The 22,641-nt window shown below is 45.7% G+C and overlaps 1 protein-coding gene across 1 annotated transcript in view; it reads left to right on the top strand.

Annotated features, from left to right (window-relative positions):
- The first annotated feature begins 714 nt into the window (after window positions 1-714).
- Window positions 715-22,641, top strand: part of GRIK5 (glutamate ionotropic receptor kainate type subunit 5) — a 396,169-nt gene continuing 374,242 nt past the window's right edge. Inside the window, exon 1 of the mRNA XM_086929097.1 lies at window positions 715-814. Coding sequence (XP_086785223.1) covers window positions 730-814 — 85 coding nt within the window. The 5' untranslated portion in view covers window positions 715-729. The remainder of the gene's footprint in view (window positions 815-22,641) is intronic.

The following is a 22,641-nucleotide window of genomic DNA, read 5'->3' as shown; positions in this document are numbered from 1 at the left end:
GAAATGACCGAATCGGTAAAAAATACCGATTCGGTATTTTACCGATTCGGTAAATTTACAGATTCGGTAAATTTACAGATTCGGTAAATTTACCGAATCGGTAAAATGGCTCACCTACATCAGGAATGTCCATTTACCGGTCGGTAACGGCCGAAATCGGCCGTTACCGGTCGGTAAATGGACACCTACATCGGGCCCTAAGTGCCTTTTGTGAATACCGAAAGTCGTAAAGTTTGGATTTTGTCTCAGATTATTTTTCTGACTCGGGCCCCTTAAGAGTGCAGAAGCAAATTGTAAACATTTTCCATGCTCGTTTGAAATACACTGCACGCGTCCAGTTGTTTACGGCCGTCAAACCCAGTGTAGGTTTTGAGGGGTACACATTACCATCAGGCCCAAAGCGTTATGAGGGTTTTGAGGTACCAGGGACGGTTGCACATCGCTTAGTGCTGCAAGGTTTGCAGGTGACCAGAATATTTCCGCACCTGTTTATTAAACTCTGGTTTCATCACTCGGTTTTCGATCATTTGAGGGATGGGGTCACTGTTTTTGGGGGAGCAGTGTGCTGGTGCTGTGAAATCTCTGGTGTGGGCAGCACTGTTTTGAAATCTCTGTGGTATTATGGGCTGTGGCTATGAGTTGTGATTCCTGAATGCGCTCCCTCTCTTGCCCTGCAGGTGGCGTCAGCGAGGCTGCTACCCAAACCTTCTCCATGAGGAAGAGTAGAAGATGCTGCACCCTCCCGCCCTTCTGCTGCTGCTCATTCTCAGCCTGACCGAGCCCAGCCAGCAAGTGCTGTCTTCCCTGCGCATGGGTGAGTCCGTAGAGAGTCCGCGCCAGCACCCTCACTGGCTGGTGCCAGGCAATGCGTGCATTAAACAAGCATTGGCTAAGCCAATATGTCTTGCATTAATAATACAAGAGCCAAGCTATTGGCTTTGCCACTGCTTGTTTGTAAGCTTTATTTACAAGAAAACGAGAAACAAAAATTGGTAATACTGGAGAAAAAACAATCACGTTTTAAAGTACTTCAAATGTAGAAACGAAATTTACATTTTCAATATTTATAAGTACCGTGGTTTAATTTTTCACATATGTTTCTTCAGGAAACTCTGAACAGAATTTTTTTTTAAATAAGAAAGTTTCAGAATTTTAAGGAAATGGTTTCCAGGGTAACAATTGCTTTCAGCAGCACTCAAGACTCAACCAAATGCTCAGCCAGTGGGTCCTCTGCAGTGGCCAAGGGGTAGGGTTTTGGGCCCTAAGGGGAAGAGATGGCCTTTCCAGTCAGGGTTAATGCACCTTTTCCCTCCGATGCCAGCTCAGTGAGGGCCCCCAGCCCCTCCCCCGGCGTCATGAACATCAGTGTGTACAAAGTACTGTGCTTTCGTGCAATGTGTCGGATGCAGAGGCTAAAAACACGTTTACAGGGTATTCTTTCATTATGCCCCACTAAGAAGGGTGGGGAGGACCACTGGCAGCTAATGTTTGAGGGGGGCAGCACGCGAGGGGGAGACCAAGAAAACACATGCACTCCCATGGAATGCTGAATGAAAAAGAAAAAAGTAGTACCCTGAATGTGAGCAGCGAAAGGATGCAAGCCACCCAACCACACAGAGAGTTAAAATCTATGATCCGGGAGAAGAAGACACATGAGAATAGGAAAGGTAGTCACTGGATAAGAAGCAACCAATAGAAAGTGACGAAGGCCAGCCGATGGTAGGAGATGGACTGCACAAAGCACACCCTAACTTTTAGGTACGGTTCCAAGAGACATGTTGACAAGATTTAAAAAAGGGTAAGTCCAGCAGACAAAGCAAAGTGCCTGACTTTGAGGATATTGACCAATCATTCATGGTTTTGCGAATTGCAGACACACCACACAGAAGTCAGTATCTCCTACATGGGTTAAATGTTTTAATTGGGTTTTAAAAAGACCTTGGAAGGCCACCAGTTCTCATCTGATGACTACTCTGACGAGTCCAAAACTCGAGAACGGGGAAAGTGCGCATGACTGGTTTGGGCGGCCTGATAGGGCTGAGGAACAGTCATTGCACACTTAGGAGTGAGCAAGCCACTCCTCCCTGCCCTGTTCCGAGACCAGAGCAGCACCGCCCGCAAAGATGCAGAAAATATAAAAAGAGAATACCTCGAAGTTACCTCCCATTGGATATAATGACTAACAACTGGTCTGAGCAGGCGTTAGCTTTTGGAGATATTCGCGCTTAGCGCGGATATTTCCATTGCTACGCCTGCGTTGATAATAGGTGATAGCGATGTTAGCGACTGTTTTTAGTTGCTAACAGGTTGGGTACGTGTACGCCCACTTTGCATGCTATTAGCGATAAATATTGCTGACATGCACAGCGGGCCCCAAACCGCTCACTATCACCTAAAAGCTATCGCTAACTGATGTTAGTGACAGCTCGCTAATAGGGTGACTAAATTATCGCCGCTTAGCGGCCGAAAACGGCCGCTAAAGCGGCGATAATTTCATTTCGCCCACCTTGATAATATGCCCCTACGTTCTCATTGTTGCATCTGTAATCCTGCAGTCCTGTTATTTTGCTCTCGTCGCTGTGTCCGTGCAGTTCTCCCGCGCATTCTTATGCCCCGCCCACTACAAATATTCAACAAAAAGCGAGGACGCGAAAAGGACAATTAGTCCAATTTCTCTTGAGGAAAGAGACGGATCTGCTCAGATTTCTTCCCACTTCTTATTCATTAAAACATCCGATTTGATTTCCTCGAATATCATTAATTCGCAGCTTAGCACATCCAGCTCTTCCAATAAATCAATTTCTGCGGGCTCTTTTTTCACTTAAGCACTTCTGTGGAATCTGTTCTCTGCCGCCATAGCAACTTGTTATAATGGCATTGCTGTCGACTTAGAGGGGGTTAAGCCGCAGCAGACGCTGTAAAATAACATTTTTAAGAGCAAGAAGACAAATCTAACTGCTGCGTCCAGGTAAGTATTCCAAAGCCAAGGTTCCAATATCTAACACACGTCACACATAAAATCCGAACATGTCGGTTAAGTGTGCAGTATCCCTAAGACATCTAGGGGAAAGCTTTGTTGTACCACTCTGATACTTACGTTGGTTTTGAGTGTAAATTAATTCTATGAGTTATGGTTAACGAATGAATTTGATGTAATTCCCAGTATGCTCTGATGCTGAACAGAATGGGCCTCATTTATGAAAAGTGACGCATCGCTGCGTGAAAAGAGCGATGCGTCACTTCTCAGTGCGCCCTCCTCGCGACATACCTGATGCGTCATATTTACTGTATGATGCATCATGTCGCAAGGAGTTACAGATACGTCAGTATTTCTGACGTATCTGTAGGCGCAAAAGTGACGCATTGCTGGAGTGTGTGTCACAAAAGTGACGGAACTCCAGCAATGCGTCCTTTTTACATGGGCAAGTCCCATGTAAAATGTGAATGCGTCAGTCTTACGCCTGCTGTGAGGCAGGCGTCAGATATTGATGCATTTGCGTCCTAGAAGTGGCGCAGTGAAATCTTATAGATTTCACTGCTTCTCTTCTACAGGCTTACTTGCTTCAGAACGCCAGTGCTTGTCAGAAGGTGTACCTGATGAAATTCCTGTCGGAGGGGCAATCTCAACCTGATGAACTTCCTATCAGAAGAAATAGGGCAATAGCTACCTGATGACTTCCTGTCGGAAGGAAAGACGTGATATCTACCTCATGCGCCTCCTGTCGGAAGAAAAAGGGAGCTATTTACCTGACCTCAATCTTTTTTATAACCAGTGACCCATATCGCACAATTCACATGATGTTGCTGTCCCAGTCTGTGTGGCTTTTAAGACGGTTCTTGTGATATTATGGGGGATTCCTTTATAGTTGTGTGTTGCAAGTGTATTAGTAAGTCTAGAATGTTAGTGGGTGTGCGTGCGTGTGAGTGCATGTGTACAGGTGTGCTTGTTCATGCATGTGTGTGTGTGTGTGTGTGTGTGTGCTTTTGCATATATTTGACAATCAGAGTAGTAGTAGTTCCTCATATACCAAGTGGTCACAAAATGGTGAAACCACAAGGCTAGTAATACTGTCACGGGGAAACCCCAAGGTACAAACAAAGAGGTAAAAATAAAGAGAAGGGGGCCAGGTATGAATACCCTGACCCTCTAGGCCTGGTGGTGGGGTCCCCCAAGGACCGCGTCAAGGCCGAAAAGCATTTTTTGTTTTATTTTGTCATTAAAATCGTGAGGATCCATGAATTCCTGTGAAAACAAAAAAATAGAAGATAAAAAGTGAAGTGCTTGTTTATATTGTCACCCCGAGTTAGGCCAGGTCCGGGGTCTTAGTTTTATATCTATATGCCCATTGCCGATATGGGCCATGGGGAGCTCAGACTCCCCGGGCCAGGCGATAATGAAAATATAAGGAGGGGGCCGTGCAGCCCCCGTCCGTAGTCCTTTTATGGTCCTGGTGACCGCCACCTCCCCGGGTCTTGATTGTAAATAAGGCTTCTAGTTTTCCATTTTGACTGATTTTTACAGATAAATACAGACAAAAAACAATTTGGTTCCTGTCTGTAATTATTTTAAAAAAGGATGAAAATGCAGAAAATAGTGTTTTATGTGGGTGACTCTCCATGCTTCCTTCTGATTTCCAGGACTACAGCTGAGCAGGTAGATAGCATGGAAAGGTAAAAAACAGGGTGGGATTTCCCTAAATACAGGCATACGTTAACATATATTTGTCTTATAAGGCTGATATTTACCTGTGGATGTAGAGTTTCACTATATTTGGCTGTTTAATTTGCTAAAACACAACAGGCAGAAAACTAGGAGTGCATATTTATCAGTGAAATCCATGTGGAAATATATCATTTTACAACCCTATTTATTTTCAAAACATATAAAAAATATGGATAAATGCCAATACGGTGGCCCCCAAAAAAAGATGGATAAATACAGACGGAAACGTTAGAAAAATAAATACCATAAAACCGGAAACCCTCATTGTAAAATAAGTGAGGTACTGCGCTGACCTCCCTCCTTGCTTTAAAATTGCCTAGGGTGTGTTTATGAATGTGTGTCTGCAGTGTGTGTGTGTCTTTGGGGGTGTTTATGAGTAGGTGTGTGCAGTGTGTGTTTGATTGTTTGTGTGTGTGTGTGTTTGGGTGTGTTTATGAGTGGGTGTGAGCATTGTGTGTGTGTCTGTTTCTGTATATGTTAGACTGAAGAGATGCCCTACTTCTGGCGGGGCGCCCTAACCTCACTTTAACTCTCCGGATATAAACTCTCCTTGTGGTTGCCCCATGCATTTGTATCGCTAATACCCTTCTTTTAACGCTAATAAAATGGTTCCACAGATAATTTTTGTATTATAAAAAAACAGTTGCCTCTTCTGAGCTCACTTGTAAATCCAGACTTAAGAGAACATATATTTACACCAGAATTAGGACCAGGCAGCGTAAAATGTGCCTTTGAGCCTGCAATGTATTCACCCGAGACCTTTCAGGCAGCAAGAAAGTACCAATGAGGAGTGTGTGAACCACCCCACTTGGTGATAGCCCATTTGGGTTTCTACATTTCTCGCCCACCCGTGGGCCATGTGAGCACAGCACCGATATTGGCCATGGCTGCTCCTGCCCCAAAGAGACCACCTCTGCTATCTCCAGACTGCCCGTGAGCCCCCAGGGCTCTAACCTGTATGTTGACATCACATCCCTTCTGCCCCTTTCAGCATTTCCTGCAGATGGCGATTCACCAACAGGACTGCCTGCTTCTAAAAACCTTTCTCTCTGACTTCTGTAACTGCATTTTTTCTTAAATTTCCAGAAAGTCAGAGACTCTAAGAGAATCTCACTCTGTATTGTCGGAAGCAAGTCCCCACAATGCAGGACAACGTGTGCATAGTTAAAACCCTACACAGCCATTATCAGGACCTGCAAATATGAGCCCCTGGCTCTTTCACCTGCAGATGCCTTTGCGGCACTCTTGGTCGTTCAGTGTTCAGTTTCTGAATAATGCTATTGAACACAGAAAATCTAACAAAAGATTAATTTGCAAAGAAAAATATCTGCAGTGCCACGTGTCCCTAGAAAATCTTTTCAACTTACAGATAAAAAATCGACATAGATTTCAAGCTTGGGTGGGTTCAATTATAAAGAACAATGTCTCACTGTGTGGAGAAACTTCTCTCAACCTGAAACAAAAAGCTTTGTTTGGGCGAAGGCAAGGGAAAGGGTGACTAGTCAAACTTTCCAACCTCCGTGAAGCAGGGTCGGGCTGGCCACTATTCCACCGGGCATGTCCCCGGCGGGCTAGAGCCCGGTCTTGGAATCCCAGGACCCTTCCTGGTTCGTTGGTTACTTTCCAGGCTCCCTGCGTTTAACTGCATCAGGCACAGAGAGGCATCAAGAGATGGAGATAAAAAGGGAAGGGGTGGGGGTGGAGAGGAAGCGATCAGAGAGCAGGAACAGAGAGAGGAAAGAAGGGAAGAGAGAAGATGGATGGATGTAATGCACTGTGCTAAAGCTGCATGGTGGATGGATGGGTGGGTGAATGGATGGAAGGGTGGATGGTTGAAATGCACTGCGCTAAAGTTGCATGGTGGATGGATGGATGGAATGCACTGAGCTGGAGCTGCATGGTGGATGGGCGGATTGATTGATGGATTAGTGGATTGATGATGGATGCATGGATGGATGAATCGATGCATGGATGGATGGATGGAATGCACTAAGCTAAAGCTGGATGAATTAATGGATGATGGATGGATGAATGGAATGCACTGTGCTAAAGCTGCATGGTGGATGGATGGATGGAATGCACTGAGCTGGAGCTGCATGATGGACGGATGGATGGGTGGATGGGTGGATGGGTGGATGGGTGGATGGATGGATGGAATGCACTGAGCTAAAGCTGGATAGATTAATGGATCATGGCTGGATGGATGGATAGATGGAAAACACTGAGCTAAAGCTGCATGGCGGATGGGTAGATTAATGGATGGATGGATGGGTGGATGGATGGATGGATGGATGGATGGCTGAATGAATGTATGTATGTATGTATGGATGGATGGACGGATGGATGGATGGATGGATGGATGGATGGGTGGATGGATTCATGGATGGATGGATAGATGTCAGTACACGTTGGGAGTGGGGCGACAGTGTAAATACCATAAAAGGACCCGCTGGTTCTTACTCCACGGTCACGTCCGCAAAGTAAACATATTTTCCTGTAGCGTTCCCTGCCAGGTATCCCTAGCTTACCTTTGATAACAGTCTGACCAGAGCGGCTGCCAAGTCCCTCCTAAGCCTCGTGGCAGCTCCCGCCCTTTCTTGCTGCGGACTGATGTGTTCCCTTCTCTGGCCGTGTGCCTTCATTCAACGCCCCAAGCCCTCGCTTCATGTCCTTGTTCCTCTAATCCGGTGACAGAAGGAGTTCTAACTGCTCCCCGTCACCGGCACCCACCTGCCTCGGTGGAGCTGCACGGCTCGCCTCACCCTGCAGGAAACAAGCACAAGCGCATCCATGACACGCAGCACTCACGGGCCTCTGCCAGGTCTGTCCTTAAAGGCTCCAAGGCCCACTCGCGGGATCTGCACTTTGTCATCAACCCTTCTCTCTCCAGGACCCAGAGACAGTAGTGTGAAGTCATCTTTGTCCATCTTCGGATGCACAAGACGTAAGACTCGGAGAAAAGTCTTACATTTGGAAAAGCACTGAAGACCCGCTTGTTCTGTACATCCATTGGCACTGCTGATTAACAGATATCGACATAATTAACCAAGTAATGGGTCACCGTAGCTCCTCACACACACCGGACACTTGGGTACCGAAGGCTGATCCCACCCGCACATGAAGCTTAAGCACACTTTGGGGTGCACCCCCACCCAATCAAAGCTTTTCCAAGTCTAACATTAAGATCGAACCTGCCATTTCCAAGAGCAAGAGAAGACAGAAAGAAAATCTGGAGGGGGCATTTATGCTCCATGCCCCCTGGTGCCCTCAAATCACACAGGCAGGGTGGGGCCCCCAGCCCACCCCTACCCAGAGCTGCCAGTGGTCCCTGCTGGGGGCACCTTCTCTTCATGCTGAGGTCAGCAGAGATCTGTGGTGCCAGGCCCTCTCTTCAGGTTCTGGAGGGGGCATCCATGCTCTCATGCCCCCTGGTGCCCTCAAATCACACAGGCAGGGTGGGGCCCCCAGCCCACCCCTACCCAGAGCTGCCAGTGGTCCCTGCTGGGGGCACCTTCTCTTCAAGCTGAGGTCAGCAGAGATCTGTGGTGCCGGACCCTCTCTACGGGTTCTGGAGGGGCATCCATGCTCTCATGCCCCCTGGTGCCCTCAGATCACACAGGCAGGGTGGGGCCCCCAGCCCGGAGCTGCCAGTGGTCCCTGCTGGTGGCACCTTCTCTTCATGCTGAGGTCAGCAGAGATCTGTGGTGCCAGGCCCTCTCTTCAGGTTCTGGAGGGGGCATTCATGCTCTCATGCCCCCTGGTGCCCTCAGATCACACAGGCAGGGTGGGGCCCCCAGCCCGGAGCTGGCAGTGGTCCCTGCTGGTGGCACCTTCTCTTCATGCTGAGGTCAGCAGAGATCTGTGGTGCCAGGCCCTCTCTTCAGGTTCTGGAGGGGGCATTCATGCTCTCATGCCCCCTGGTGCCCTCAGATCACACAGGCAGGGTGGGGCCCCCAGACCGGAGCTGGCAGTAGTCCCTGCTGCTGACACTGTTCCTCGGCTCGGCTGTATCGATCTCTCCCCGGCTGATCCTAGCAGCCTCCTGGAGCAGAGAGTACAGCTGCTGTCTGGACCTGGCGGCGGATCACTGATCGATGATCAATAGATGAATGTTCACAGTCTTACAGACGCCCGTGCCCCCGGCCCACCTCCCAAGCATGGTGATGGATGGGAGTTCCACATTAGCCCAGAGGTGGCGCTGCACCTCCTGGGCACTTCCTGCTGTGACCGTAGGGCCCGATTCACAGAAATAACTTAAGACAAAATCCTAAACTTACTACCATTTTGGTATTCACATTTACTAGTAGTAGTAAACTTAGGACTCCTAACTTTAGCACTCCTGAACTGAGAAAAATCCTAACTTTAAGACTTTCGGTATTCACAGAAGGCATTTAGGACTCCTAACTTCTGTGAATACCGAAATGAGTAAGTGCCTTCTGTGAATACCGAAATGAGTAAGTGCCTTCTGCGAATACCAAAATGGTAGTAAGTTTAGGATTTTGTCTTAAGTTAGTTCTGTGAATCGGGCCCCCTGAGGACAGACTAGGACTCTGGACTTCCGTGGCTTACCTGTGGCGCGTGCGCAGTAAACATGAGGCAGAGAGAACATGACATGTCTTTGCGGCTCCGACTTCTGATCCCAAAGAGACAGGTCAGAGCTAGAGACAGTGTCACATCGGAACCAACGTGCAGTGCTATAATATGAATACAATGTTAGCCTAGGATAGCACCTTCACAAAACTTCACCTGCTGAACATTTCTTCCAAATGTAAACAAATGTGCAAAGATTTTTCTGAATTCTTCGCAAATGTTCAGGGTTTACGCTCGACATTTGACCTGCAAATCTTTATTCTTGCAGCATTTCCTCCTCAATATTTTTCAACGTTGCAATATTTGTGTAGTTGTCAATGTTTGAAAAATAAATTCACAAATGTTGCCAAAGTCAGTTTTTCAAATTCTAAACTCCCCTAAACAGAGTTCACCATCTACAGATTGGTAACTGCAAAAAATACAACGATTTTTCAGACCCTTTTGGTCACTCATGAGAATGTGCTTGAGAATTATTCAACTAACCAGATGGGAATTTACGACCGCATTGTTAGTACGCAATACCATTACATTGCAAGTCATTACAATGACTTGCTCTAGGGGGCGCACTGGGTTTGGATTTAAAATCCAACACCTTCCCTGCTGTTGTGCAAGCTGGAGTAGGAATAGTAAATACTAATTTTCCTAAGTCCAGGGTGCCCCCTACTGAAAGTCGTTGTAATGACTTGCGATGTATTGGTATTGTGTACTTACCACGCAGTCGTTGTAACAACTCCGTTGTAATGGAATGCGATCAAATCGCATGCATTGTAAGGAGCTATATTCATTTAAAAGTAACTGGATAATGATTTTCGCTGTTGTCACCAGAACTACAAGCACTGGGAGCATTCGGCACTGATTCAAACATTCCCCTGGTGGGGGCGGATATTTAAAAATCACACTAGGTCCCGCCTAGTTCCCACTGGCAGGAGGTTCTCCAAATCAAAGTAGCGGCTTTCTCCCAGCCAACCATTGCAAATTGCTCTAAATCTTCTGAAAAATCTATGAAGGCTATTGGAAGGCAATCAACTATGGCCATGTCAACAGAGATAAGTCTTAAAAAATCTCTAACAATAATAAACAATTGTGCAACAGTCCAGGGGAAGGATAATGAAAGTAAGCCACCACCCTTGTATTCTTCCAAGATGCCTAAATTTGAGTCAACTACTAGTGGACAGCAATGCAATGTCTACTTCGGCGGGGGGTTACCGCTCAATGATCGTAAAGGCTGAAGTGCATTGTAAGCAAGACTTCTGCCTTCCAACACCAACCCAAATAAGTGTCACATACAATCTGGGCGGACCGTGAATGGACTATTGACTGAAGTTAACACTTTCACATTCCCAGATATAATAGACCTGGGGGCATATGTAAGAAGCCGTTTTGGTATGTATGGGCCACATAGCAAAATAAGGAATCGCAATTTTGCGATTCCTTAAATGCTATGTAGGGGTGCCTTGCAGATTGCGATTTTGGCTTAAGGAATTGCAAAATACCGCCTACTCCAAGTAGATGGTATTTTGTGATTTTCTGTTAAAATGCATGTTTTTAAAAAAAATTCAAACTGCCATGTGGCGCACAGACATGCCCTTAGGGCATGTCTGTGCGCCACATGTACTTACAGGCTCATTCCAGGGGTGCAACAGGTGTCCTTTGGACACCCTGGCACCCTTGGAATTGCGATTCTCAAATTGCGATTTTCTCACAAAAAATCGCAATTTGAGAATGTAACCCCATTCATTCCTATGGGCCTCTTGGCCCATAAGAATGAATGGGACACTCATTCCTTAATTGCGATTCACAATTTGCTAATCGCAATTAAGGAATTTTTGAGATTCACAAAAAAAATGCGATTTATTACATACATTCCATTTTGCAATTCTCAAATAGCGATTCCTTAAAAATCGCTATTTGAGAATTGCAAAATGTAAATTACATACATATGCCCCCTGGATCTTAGTTTGAACATGAACAATACGGTTATTGATCTAGCATCTGGTACTGCTTCAAATGCAAGCCAAGAGACACTCACGCCTTTGATAAAGCGATATCATTAACGTCGTCAAAATTAGACTTGGATGGTAGAAATATGTTAGGTAACCGTATAGACCAAGAAGTTCAAGACAAAACAGCCCCAAACTGCTGAAGAACAGAATAGAAATTGATTCTTTTAGTCCAATATCTGTAATTGGAAGAAATCACGTTGGGTATTTCAGAAACCGACTCTCACTCCAGAGGAAACCATCCTTGAGAATGGTCCCTTGGTACAAGGTCACTGTGAGGAAGAGAATGAAGACTTTATGAATAACTCTCTCAATTCATCCAACCTCTCTTTTCTGGCAAAATATGATTCCTTCACAGGCCTGTTGAATAGTCATCTTCAGAGGGAAGGATTCCAAACTTTGGATGAGTTACAAATTAGAACTTTTAAGTCTATTTTTAAGATTCCGAAGAAAATTGGTCATACAGAAATCCGATTAGCATTTGGCCTGACAGCCCCAAAACTAGTGAGACAATCTGTTTTGTTAAAAAGTTTACCTTTCTTTTTTTTCTCTGACCCAGGCACTCTTGCAAATTTGTGTTGGCAAGAATCACAAAATATGATCCTACAAGTGTTGGGAGATCCTATTGATCAGAGAGTCTAAGTACTTGCAATCTTCAACCTGTCGGCCATTTGGATGAAAATAAAGCCTTGATCAAGCACCTATTAAACCAATCAACACAATTTCTATCTTTAATGCAGGATAAAGAGTTATTGGCAGTAAAACAAGCGTGCTGGACTGTTATTAACACGTTTGAGAAACTTGAGATTAAAGCTTTTCTAAGGGCTCATCTACAACGGTTTAGAAGGGATTTACCTCTTAAGATAGGATTTGGTAGATATACAGCAAAGATGGCACCCCAAGACAGATACAACCCTGGGTGAGTGGGGGGACTCAAGAAAAGCAATTTTCTTTTCTTTTTCAACCTAGGCACACCCAAATTTTGAGATAAGCCTATTTGCCTTTCACTTTGGCTGGGTTCCCATGATCTGTCCTATACAGATTTCTGTACGGTAAATTTAAACTAAGGAGGCTGAACCTGGCTACCTCCTCCTTCTCCCTCCTTTCTGATAAAGGATACAACAATGGTCAGCAAATTGTTGTAGATTTTGTGGTTTTTCTAAAGTATCTTCATTGCATCTAGTGTGTGTCTGCCCTCGCCTTCTTCAGACACGGCGGGCGAACTTCGCTAAAACCTTTGTTTAACGATCATGGAGGGAGGACATGGCGCAGAACTATAATCTGTTGTTTATATGGGAGACCAACCCGTTTAATTGGCCTATTTACCACGTTTATTGTTCTAGCTGATCAGATGCTGAGTTCTGTGTGAAATCTTCATAGACCCGCGTGGAGCACAGTCATTTCATTTTAGTACTTTCTGCAATGTACTAATATATGTTACGGTTCTATTTTGGTCACAGTACCGGCTATTTTAAGATCTGGTTTTATAGAAGGTATGTAAGGACGGAGGCACTTTATTGCTCATTTGCACAATGACTCATAATGTTTACAGTTTTATCATATTGTTCACGGTGCTAGCTAATTATTACATGTTATTTCTAGTATGACCAATGAACTGCTGTGTTTAAGACATGTATATGTGGTATCAATGTCCCAGTACGGTATGTAACCTCCAAAGAATATTATCGTTCTGTTGCCTAAACTATTAGAGTTGTATGGAATTGCTAGATGGTCTTAGCTAATTGACAAATGTTATGCTTAACATGTTTAATACATTGGTTTATAGATGTGGCATCAATGTTTTATTGGTAATCATTTTTATGAATCAACCAATAGAGAATAACTAGTCTTTGCTGTGTGCGCTGTGAAGCACTAAACTGAGATGACGGGCAGGAATTTAGGAATAGAGATGTGAAAGCCCCTGTTCGAAAGGGGATCTTCTAAAAGTTGGTTACCTGCTGGAATGGTTCCTCCTGAAGGGCGGAGGAGTGTCGCCCCACCTGCTGTGAGCTAAGCAGGTATGCACAAAGAAATAAAATGGCGTGGCAATGCCATTTTACCTTGCCGCCGGCTCACAGCGCAAGTGTGAGGGCAGGGGGGGGGGGGGGCTGAATGCTGCAATGGCAGGATGACTGCTGCCAGTGCACATTTCGGATTGGCCGGCTGTCTTGCGACGGCCAGCCCGACATACGCCTGGCCGCCTTGGGCCCACTGGTCCCGCAGAACTTTAATCGTATTGGCCCAGGTTGCGGCCGGCAGAGGTGCCACGGTGCATGGACATGACCGCGGTGTGAATGCTTGCATTGGTGCAGAATAAGCAGAGTGTCACAATGGCTCTTATTTTTCTTGGAGTTTCATGAAAAGTTTGCTCTTAACATGTTTAATACATGCAGAACACGGTGTGGGCCAGGGTGGAATTTCTACAGACGATGACAAGGGAAAATTCAATAATGTAATTTAAGCAGAGTGTCAGGCACGAGAATACAGATTAGCTCGGTGGAAAAAGTATGCATTACAGATAGCGCGGGAAACAGCGTTTACAACCATGGGCGTAGGAGACACTAAATTTCTGGGGGGGACAGGGACAACCTGGTGGACTTTCCAGTGACCCTATACAAATCGCCCATTGTGCGAGACCGTACGCGCGTTAAACGTATCCAATCGCATAGTTATGAAGAGAAATATTGAGAAAGGCAGGCAAGTAGTCACAGTCTGCAAGTATGCTTTATTTTTATTTACATTCACAATAAAGACCAAATGGGAAAAAATATGTATATGAATCTTGCATCTTCATGCACCAAGAAAACAAAGGCGGGACAAAAAAAGGAATAATAAACTAAACGCTCTTAGCGACATTCCTACATCTCAAAATGCAATCGGACAAATTAGAAATATTTTTTCTTGCTGCAGGAATCTGTTTTAAAATTATGAACTTTATTTTGAAAAGCCAAATAATTTATTGCGCCGTTTATTGCAGAGGACAAATTATTTTGCTATTCTATGCAGGTCAACTGAGTCCATCATCGTTTAAAAAAAAACGCTTTTTTTCTGGGGACATTTTTTTGAGTGCAACTTGCTTCAAACAAATAATAGAAAGCCGCCTATTGGATAACTTGTGTTATTCTCCAATGAAGCGGCCTTGGGGTTCCGGTGACATTTACAACCCTCCACCTGGCCTCGACGCAACTGTAATGTTGTAACCTATGGTATTGGAGGGAGCGGGGAGAGGTTATGCTTGTGCATGTCAGTGTGTGGATAGAGTCTATTAATCTCTTAAATCAATAGACCAAGGGCCATATGTATCAAGCAAATTCGCATTCGCAAAGGCCGAAATTCGCAGAATTTCGGCCTTTGCGAATGCAAATTTGCTAAATGGAATGTATTAAGCATAATGTGGTGCAAAATAAGGAATCGCAAAATTGGCGATTCCTTATTTTGCGATTGCATTTAAGGAATCGCAAAATTTGCGATTCCTTAAATGCAATGTATGATGCAAAAAAAGCATTGCTAATTGTCCCTAAGGAATCGCAAATTACCACCAACTTCAAGTTGGTGGTAATTTGCGAATTTCTTGAAAAATGCCAATTTTAGCATTTTTCAAAGTGCCATGTGATGCACATACATGCCCTTAGGCCATGTATGTGCACCACATGTGCACCCATGCTTATTTCAGGGGTGCAACAGGGTGTCCTTTGGACACCCCTGCACCCTTGAAATTATTCTCAATTTGCGATTAGCAAATTGCGATTCGCAAATTGAGAATAATTTCACATTCATTCCTATGGGCCTCCTGGCCCGTAGAAATGGGAAATAATTCCTTACTTGCGATTAGCAATTTGCTAATCGCAATTAAGAAATTTTAGGAAATCGCAAAAAAAAGCTAATTTCTACATACATACCATTTTGAGATTTCTAAATAGCGATTCCTTAAAAATCGCTATTAGGAAATCGCAAAAGGGTATGTAGATACATTTGGCCCTATATTATATCTAAATGGCACCAGAAACGATGACATTTTTTTATTGCACAACATCCAGCGCCTGGTGTTCAGTAAAGCGACTTCAGAAGGATGAAATGCTGAGTCAGCAGTGATATGTACATCAGCACATATATAACTTAGATGGCAGCAGTAAGTGTTTTGTCGTTTATTTTAAGCCCATAATACATGAGTGCGCACCCAGTTAAACAGCACTGGGATTGTGACATGATGAGAACATCTAAGCCGACACAGCTCCTCCTTTCAGCAGCGCACTGGTTGCATTGCATCATTGTGTTATGTTGTGTAATGTCATTGCTGGACAACTCACTGGAGCCCCCCATACACCCGCAAAGACCCCATTTCCACCTCTCCCCCCACCCGCCTGCGCCCGTAATGACGGCCGTGACTGCATATTTTTCTAAACTGCATCCCAAGGTCTGATTTAACAAGGCTAAAGATATCCTGAACTCTGAAGGTATTGTCTGCACTGAATATTTTGAAAGCAGGAATACTTAGACGGGCTCGAAGTGATTATTGTGAAAATAATGGTGCTGCTGAACCGGAGGAGAGAGTTGAAACGGCCGCTGCGCGCCTACAATATTTCACCAACCCAGGCACGTGACCACAAAGCCTGCACCAGCCTCAGTGCCCCAATGAGAGGTGGCACGCGGACGGTACTGCAATGTCTGGAATTACCTTCCTTTATTATGGTTGTCATTATTACTAGTGATAACTGGTAATTCCCCAATTCCCACCCTTCCCTGCTACCCCTCGTCCCACCCAACCCCATCCCTTGCTAAACGTGTGTTGGAGAGGTGCTTGTAATGTGTGGACTAAATTATTGGCCAGGGATGATTACGGGACTTTTTACGATAATCACAACTTTGTGTTAACTAATAATTTACACTTGTCGGACCACTGATTAATAAAATGCAATCAGGCCTAGAATTAATAATACATATGCAAACAAATACTATTGACGTTCGTTTCTGCGTGTCTAATCATGTATCTGTGTGCATTTATATTTTTCGAAAGGGCTGTCATGGCTGCCCTGAAATTTGGCAAATGGCAAAGGTTTTCGTGAGGCCTATTTGGAATGGGGGGATCTGATGTAAACAGAACACTTGCCCCTTTTCTGCTGTTAGCAAAATGATTGTAAGGAAATTTACAATCATTGACCCTCTGTGAAATCCAAGGTCACAGCTTTTGACCTGTAGGTTGGGCACAGATGTGTGCAGACGGATAGGTACTTTTGAGCTACAGAAGGGCCCGAGGGAAGCGAGGCAGAGCTTAATAGAGAGATGTAGAGGATCAAGAGAAGGATCTTTGTAGATCAAAGGGCAAGCAAAGTTTGGAGACAGAATTCAAGAGAATGGAAAGGAGTGTGGGGTACCTGTGGTCAGAAAGAGAAATCACAAGGAGGTGTGAAGAGAACACAACTGGGCTCTGAGGAGGTGAAAAAAGGACCAGCGTGCTGGTGAGGGATCAGGCTTGTGGTACTTCGAAGAGAGTGCCATTAATCAATAGTGCGCTTTCCCTGCCAAATCTCTGTTTCGCCTACTCTATATGTAAAGGCAGGCCTCGTGGATGTGTACTGAAAAGCATTTCTGTGCATCCTACCAAATTATTGTACTCCGGTTATTACATGAAGATAATTGTGTTTTGATTCAATCCAGCATTAAGCAGCTCGTGGGGAAAATGAGCAGTTATTTTTGCACGGTAATGTCATCTGCACATTTTGTTACTCCCTTCAGCCATTAGCAGGGCAAGTAAGGTTTGCTTGCTGTGCTTGCTCGCCATAATGCACTCAGTCACAAGCTGTACACCCCACACCCCCACCACTTTCAAATGTCACCAGGCGCCCCTGGCAATGCAGTGTAACAGCTCTTGCCCCTATGTCAGTCAGTTCAATGGGATGGGTACTCACAGGAGGGACCTCACACTTGGTGGGAGCCTGCTGCAGCCCTTCGTCTTCATCCGGCAACAGATACGGGGCGAGGAGTCCGAGGCCGGCTGAGGTGAGAACTAAAGAATTCAGGGGTGCTGCGCCACACAAAGAGTTCAAAAGGGCAGAGGCAGGGGGGCGAGTGGCCTCTGACGTCACCTGTGACTATCGATCATTGGCGGCTCACAGACAGCTAACTGAAGAGGCGCCAGGTCAAGTGCAGGGCCATTAGGTCACGCAATGGCCTGTAATCTCCCTCTCAGGAGGTAGATGGGAAATTTGTTTGACGCCTCGTCCCCCCACCCTTGTCCCCTGTGTCCCCCCCACTCCAAAATCTGGGGGGGATATGTCCCCCGCGTCCCCCACAGTTCCTACGCCCATGTTTACAACGCTGTTCCACAACACTTGGCCTTACAACGCGGTTGTTATAACGACCTTGTTGTTACCACGTGTGCCATTACATCAAAAGTCGTCGAATCAATGACTTGCTGTAGGGGGCGTGCAACACCAGGGAATGGATTGGATTTTAAATCTAACACTTTCCCTGCTGTTGCACAAACTGGAGTAGGTTAGTAATAATACTATTCCCAAGTCCAGTGCGCCCCCTACAGCAAGTCGTTGAAACGACTTGCGATGTAATGGCACACGTGGTAACAACGCGGTCAGGACCACGTTGTAAAACCATGCGTGGTGAATGTACGCGAAGAAACATCATACATGCGATAGCGCTATGTTAAATGAAGAGAGGGTAGTTATCCCGCTGCTGCCCACTACGTGCGATAAAATGAGTGCAGTGAGTTCAAAACATTGCCACAATTCAGGTCACAAACGTTGCCAGCTGCGTGTACTAATCCTTATCACACATGCTCCGCCCTGCTCTTGAGTTGCTAGACAGTGCGCGTGGACAAAACACTACTTTTATAGGTGAGATTTTTTTTAATTCAGCTAAACAGTGCATTCTGGGAGTTGTAGTCTAATTCCTTTCACTTACATGAACACAGCTAGAGTGTTATAGCAAATCTTGCCAGCCTCTATCTTTCCCTGGTCCAGCTCTCCCCCCTACCATTAGGAGCCGGGGGTCTGCCTTGGTGGCCAGGAAGTGGTAGGGTGGGCCCAGTGCCTTGGCGACCTACCTGTAGCAGAAATGCTCTTTGGACCCACCACGCCCCTCACTTCAGGGTGGCGGCTCACCCCAGCCCAGTTGCCCATACTGCCTCCTGGCTGAGTACTTTGCCGCAGATTAAGTAGGCCTTACCCTCTCATTTGGCGAACTTGCGCCGGCGGACAGCTGTCCAAAGGTGGTGCCAAAGACATCTTCCTTGGGGACCCTGAAGCCCATCGTGGACAGCTTCTCGGGGTACATCTGCTGGGCGTTGAAGCTCTTGTGAGTGATGAAGACCTGCTAGCCACTGATGACCAGTGGGGCCCGTGGGACCGCCTGGTCCCCGCGCCAGAGGACCCCGTCGCAGTCAAACAGCACTGTGTTACTGGTGTCCAACAGGAAGTTTCTGGACTCTACCCCTGCCAGTCGCGTGCACTTGGAAGACGACTTTGTTTGTGGTGTTGAGAAAACTGTACCAAGTTCCTATTGTAGGTCTCAAAAACAGCATTGACCAGTTTCTGAGCGCTCGTAATTTTGGTAGCAAAGGGAGCGGATGTACACGAAAATAAAGGCACAGCACTGCAGCACTTGGTACAGGTGAATTCAGCCATTGGTACTAGTGAATTCCATCATTGGTACTTGGGAATTAAGCCACTGGTACTGGTGAATTCACTCATTGGTAAGGGTGAAGTCAGTAATTGGTACAGGTGAATTCAGCCACTGGTACTGATAAATTCAGTCAATGGGACAGGTGAATTCACCCCTTGGTACCGGTGAATTCAGTCAATAGTAATGGTGAATTTAGTCATTGGTACAAGTGCATTTAGTCACTGGTACTGGTGAATTCAGTCAGTGGCACAGGGGAATTCAGTCACTGGCACATGTGAATTCAGTCATTGGTACGTGTGAATTCAGTAACTGGTACAGGTGAATTCAGTCACTGGTACAGGTGAATTTAGTCACTGGTATAGTTGAACTCAGTGACTGGCACAGATGAATTTAGCCAATGGTAATGGTTAATTCAGTCACTGGTACAGATGAATTCAGTCAATGGGACAGGTGAATTCACCCCTTGGTACAGGTGAATTCAGGCACTGGTACTGGTGAATGCAGCCAATGGCAATGGAATGCAGTCAATGGTTATGGTGAATTCAGTCATTATTACTGGTGAATTCAGTTACTGGCAGAGGGGAATTCAGTCACTGGCACATGTGAATTCAGTATTTGGTACTTCTGAATTCAGTCACTGGTACATGTGAATTCCATCATTGGTACTTGGGAATTAAGCCACTGGTACTGGTGAATTCACTCATTGGTAAGGGTGAAGTCAGTAATTGGTACAGGTGAATTCAGTCACTGGTACAGATGAATTCAGTCAATGGGACAGGTGAATTCACCCCTTGGTACAGGTGAATTCAGGCACTGGTACTGGCAAATGCAGTCAATGGTTATGGTGAATTCAGTCATTATTACTGGTGAATTCAGTTACTGGCAGAGGGGAATTCAGTCACTGGCACATGTGAATTCAGTATTTGGTACTTCTGAATTCAGTCACTGGTACATGTGAATTCCATCATTGGTACCAGTGAATTCAGTCACTGATACAGGTGAATTCCATCATTGGTACCAGTGAATTCAGTCACTGGCACATGTGAATTCAGTCACTGGTACTGGTGAATTCAGTCATTGGTACAGGTGAATTCAGTCATTGGTACAGGTGAATTCAGTCATTGGTACTTGTGAATTCCATCATTGGTACCAGTGAATTCAGTCACTGGTACAGGTGAATTCAGTCATTGGTACTTGTGAATTCAGTCATTGGTACTTGTGAATTCCATCATTGGTACCAGTGAATTCAGTCACTGGTACAGGTGAATTCAGTCATTGGTACTTGTGATTTCCATCATTGGTACCAGTGAATTCAGTCACTGGTACAGGTGAATTCAGTCATTGGTACTTGTGAATTCAGTCACTGGTACAGATGAATTCAGTCTTTGGTACAGGTGAACTCAGTCACTGGTACAGGTGAACTCAGTCACTGGCACAGGTGAATTCAGTCACTGGTACAGGTGAACTCAGTTACTGGCACATGTGAATTCCATCATTGGTACTGATGAATTCAGTCAATGGGACAGGTGAATTCACCCCTTGGTACCGGTGAATTCAGTCAATAGTAATGGTGAATTTAGTCATTGGTACAAGTGCATTTAGTCACTGGTACTGGTGAATTCAGTCAGTGGCACAGGGGAATTCAGTCACTGGCACATGTGAATTCAGTCATTGGTACGTGTGAATTCAGTAACTGGTACAGGTGAATTCAGTCACTGGTACAGGTGAATTTAGTCACTGGTATAGTTGAACTCAGTGACTGGCACAGATGAATTTAGCCAATGGTAATGGTTAATTCAGTCACTGGTACAGATGAATTCAGTCAATGGGACAGGTGAATTCACCCCTTGGTACAGGTGAATTCAGGCACTGGTACTGGTGAATGCAGCCAATGGCAATGGTGAATTCAGTCATTGGTACAGGTGAATTTAGTCACTGGTACTGGTGAATTCAGTCAGTGGCACAGGGAAATTCAGCCACTGGGACTGTTGAATTCACTCAATGGTAAAGGTGAAGTCAGTCATTGGTACTTGTGAATTTAGTCACTGGTACAGGAGAATTCAGTCACTGGTACATGTGAATTCGGTTACTGGTAGAGGTGAACTTAGTCACTGGCACATGTGAATTCCATCAGTGGTACCAGTGAATTCAGTCACTGGTACAGGGGAATTCAGTCACTAGCACATGTGGATTCAGTCATTGGTACTTGTGAATTCAGTCACTGGTACAGGTGAATTCAGTCACTGGTATAGGTGAATTCAGTCAATGGGACAGGTGAATTCAGCCATTGGTACAAGCAAATTAAGCCATTTAATTTAGAACTGAGTACAGAAATATACAGCACTGGAGGGTAACGCTAAAGTGACGCAACTCCAGCAATTTGTCCTTTCACATGGGGCCAGCCCCATGTGAAAGGGCCTGCGGCAGTCTTACGCCTGCTGTGAGGCATGCGTAATAAATTTAAGCATTTACATCCTAGAAGTGGTGCAGTGAAATCTCATAGATTTCACTGCATCACTTCAATGACCCTTTCTTGCGTCAGAACGCCCCCGCATACATTATACCCGGCGCAGGTATAATGTAGCGCAGGGGTTTACAAAGTGACGCATCTACCTATATGCGTCACTTTGAAAATATGGTGCAACAAGGCACATTTTTTACGCTACTGGTGCGTCACAAAAAGTGATGCACCGGCGGCGTAAAAGTGACGCACGGCCTCATAAATGAGGCCCAGAGTCTCTGGAAGGACTGGTGCGGGGTGCAGCAGCCGGGCGTGATTTGTATAGAATCAGAGGATGTTGCGCGGCACCGCCAAGACTCGAACCGGGATCTCCAGCTCTCGAGTTAGCAGCTCTGGCCACTGCATTACACCCTCTCCACTCCTGTTATCTGTCATCAAGCTCGTTCCTTCTCCCAGACGATGACTGATGAAAATAGCCCCTTATTTATGACATAGGCAAAACCAATGCATTACCAATGCTTGTTTACCCTTCCTTCTTCTCCTCACTCCCTCTCGCCCCCGCCCCTCCCTGGTGGAGCAGTGATGAGTCAGGCTCTTCTCTACTGCTCCTCACCTCGGGGTCACCCCTCAGCCAGCTCAGCTCCCCCAGTGTTTTTCCTTCCTTTGAAGATGATTGGGGGGGGGGGTGCACGTGGGCGGGGGACGGGGGGGGGGGGGGCGCAGTACAGAGAATCGAAGCTAATCACATACTGCTCCCAGGCAGCCCAGTGGACTCTTGTCGGAGCTCCAAGCTAAACAAGGTTTTGCCTTTTGGGCTCTCCATATTTTCCTGGCAGCAAGGCCATTTTAGCGCATTTGTTGAAATCTGCAACCCAGTGAAGGCCGTTTGTGTTGATAGAGAGAAGGCCATTCTAACAAATGGAGCGAGCCGAACGGCGCACGGCTGGACGAGCCCAGCACGAGCCGAGCCGAGAAAACATTGGGCATGAAAATCATGCAACTAACATCATGCAGAATGATAATAAAGCTCCTCAAATTTCAAAAAGTGTAAATGTTTTATCACAGGGAAGCTTTGGACGGTAGAACATGACTACATCACTGCATTGAGAGGCATTTTATAAAAGTGAGAGTTTTTAAACATGAACTTGGAAACATTCCTGCCCTGCCCTCCGCCCTGAGAACAAAGCTAAAGATGAGCTGAGAGGCAGGTCACTCAGTGCCATGTGTGCCCC

This window comes from Lissotriton vulgaris, chromosome 7 (genome assembly GCF_964263255.1).
Source record: "Lissotriton vulgaris chromosome 7, aLisVul1.2, whole genome shotgun sequence".
NCBI lineage: Eukaryota > Metazoa > Chordata > Amphibia > Caudata > Salamandridae > Lissotriton > Lissotriton vulgaris.
Note: the sequence above shows the minus strand (reverse complement) of the source record. Positions and strands in the feature narration are given on the sequence as shown.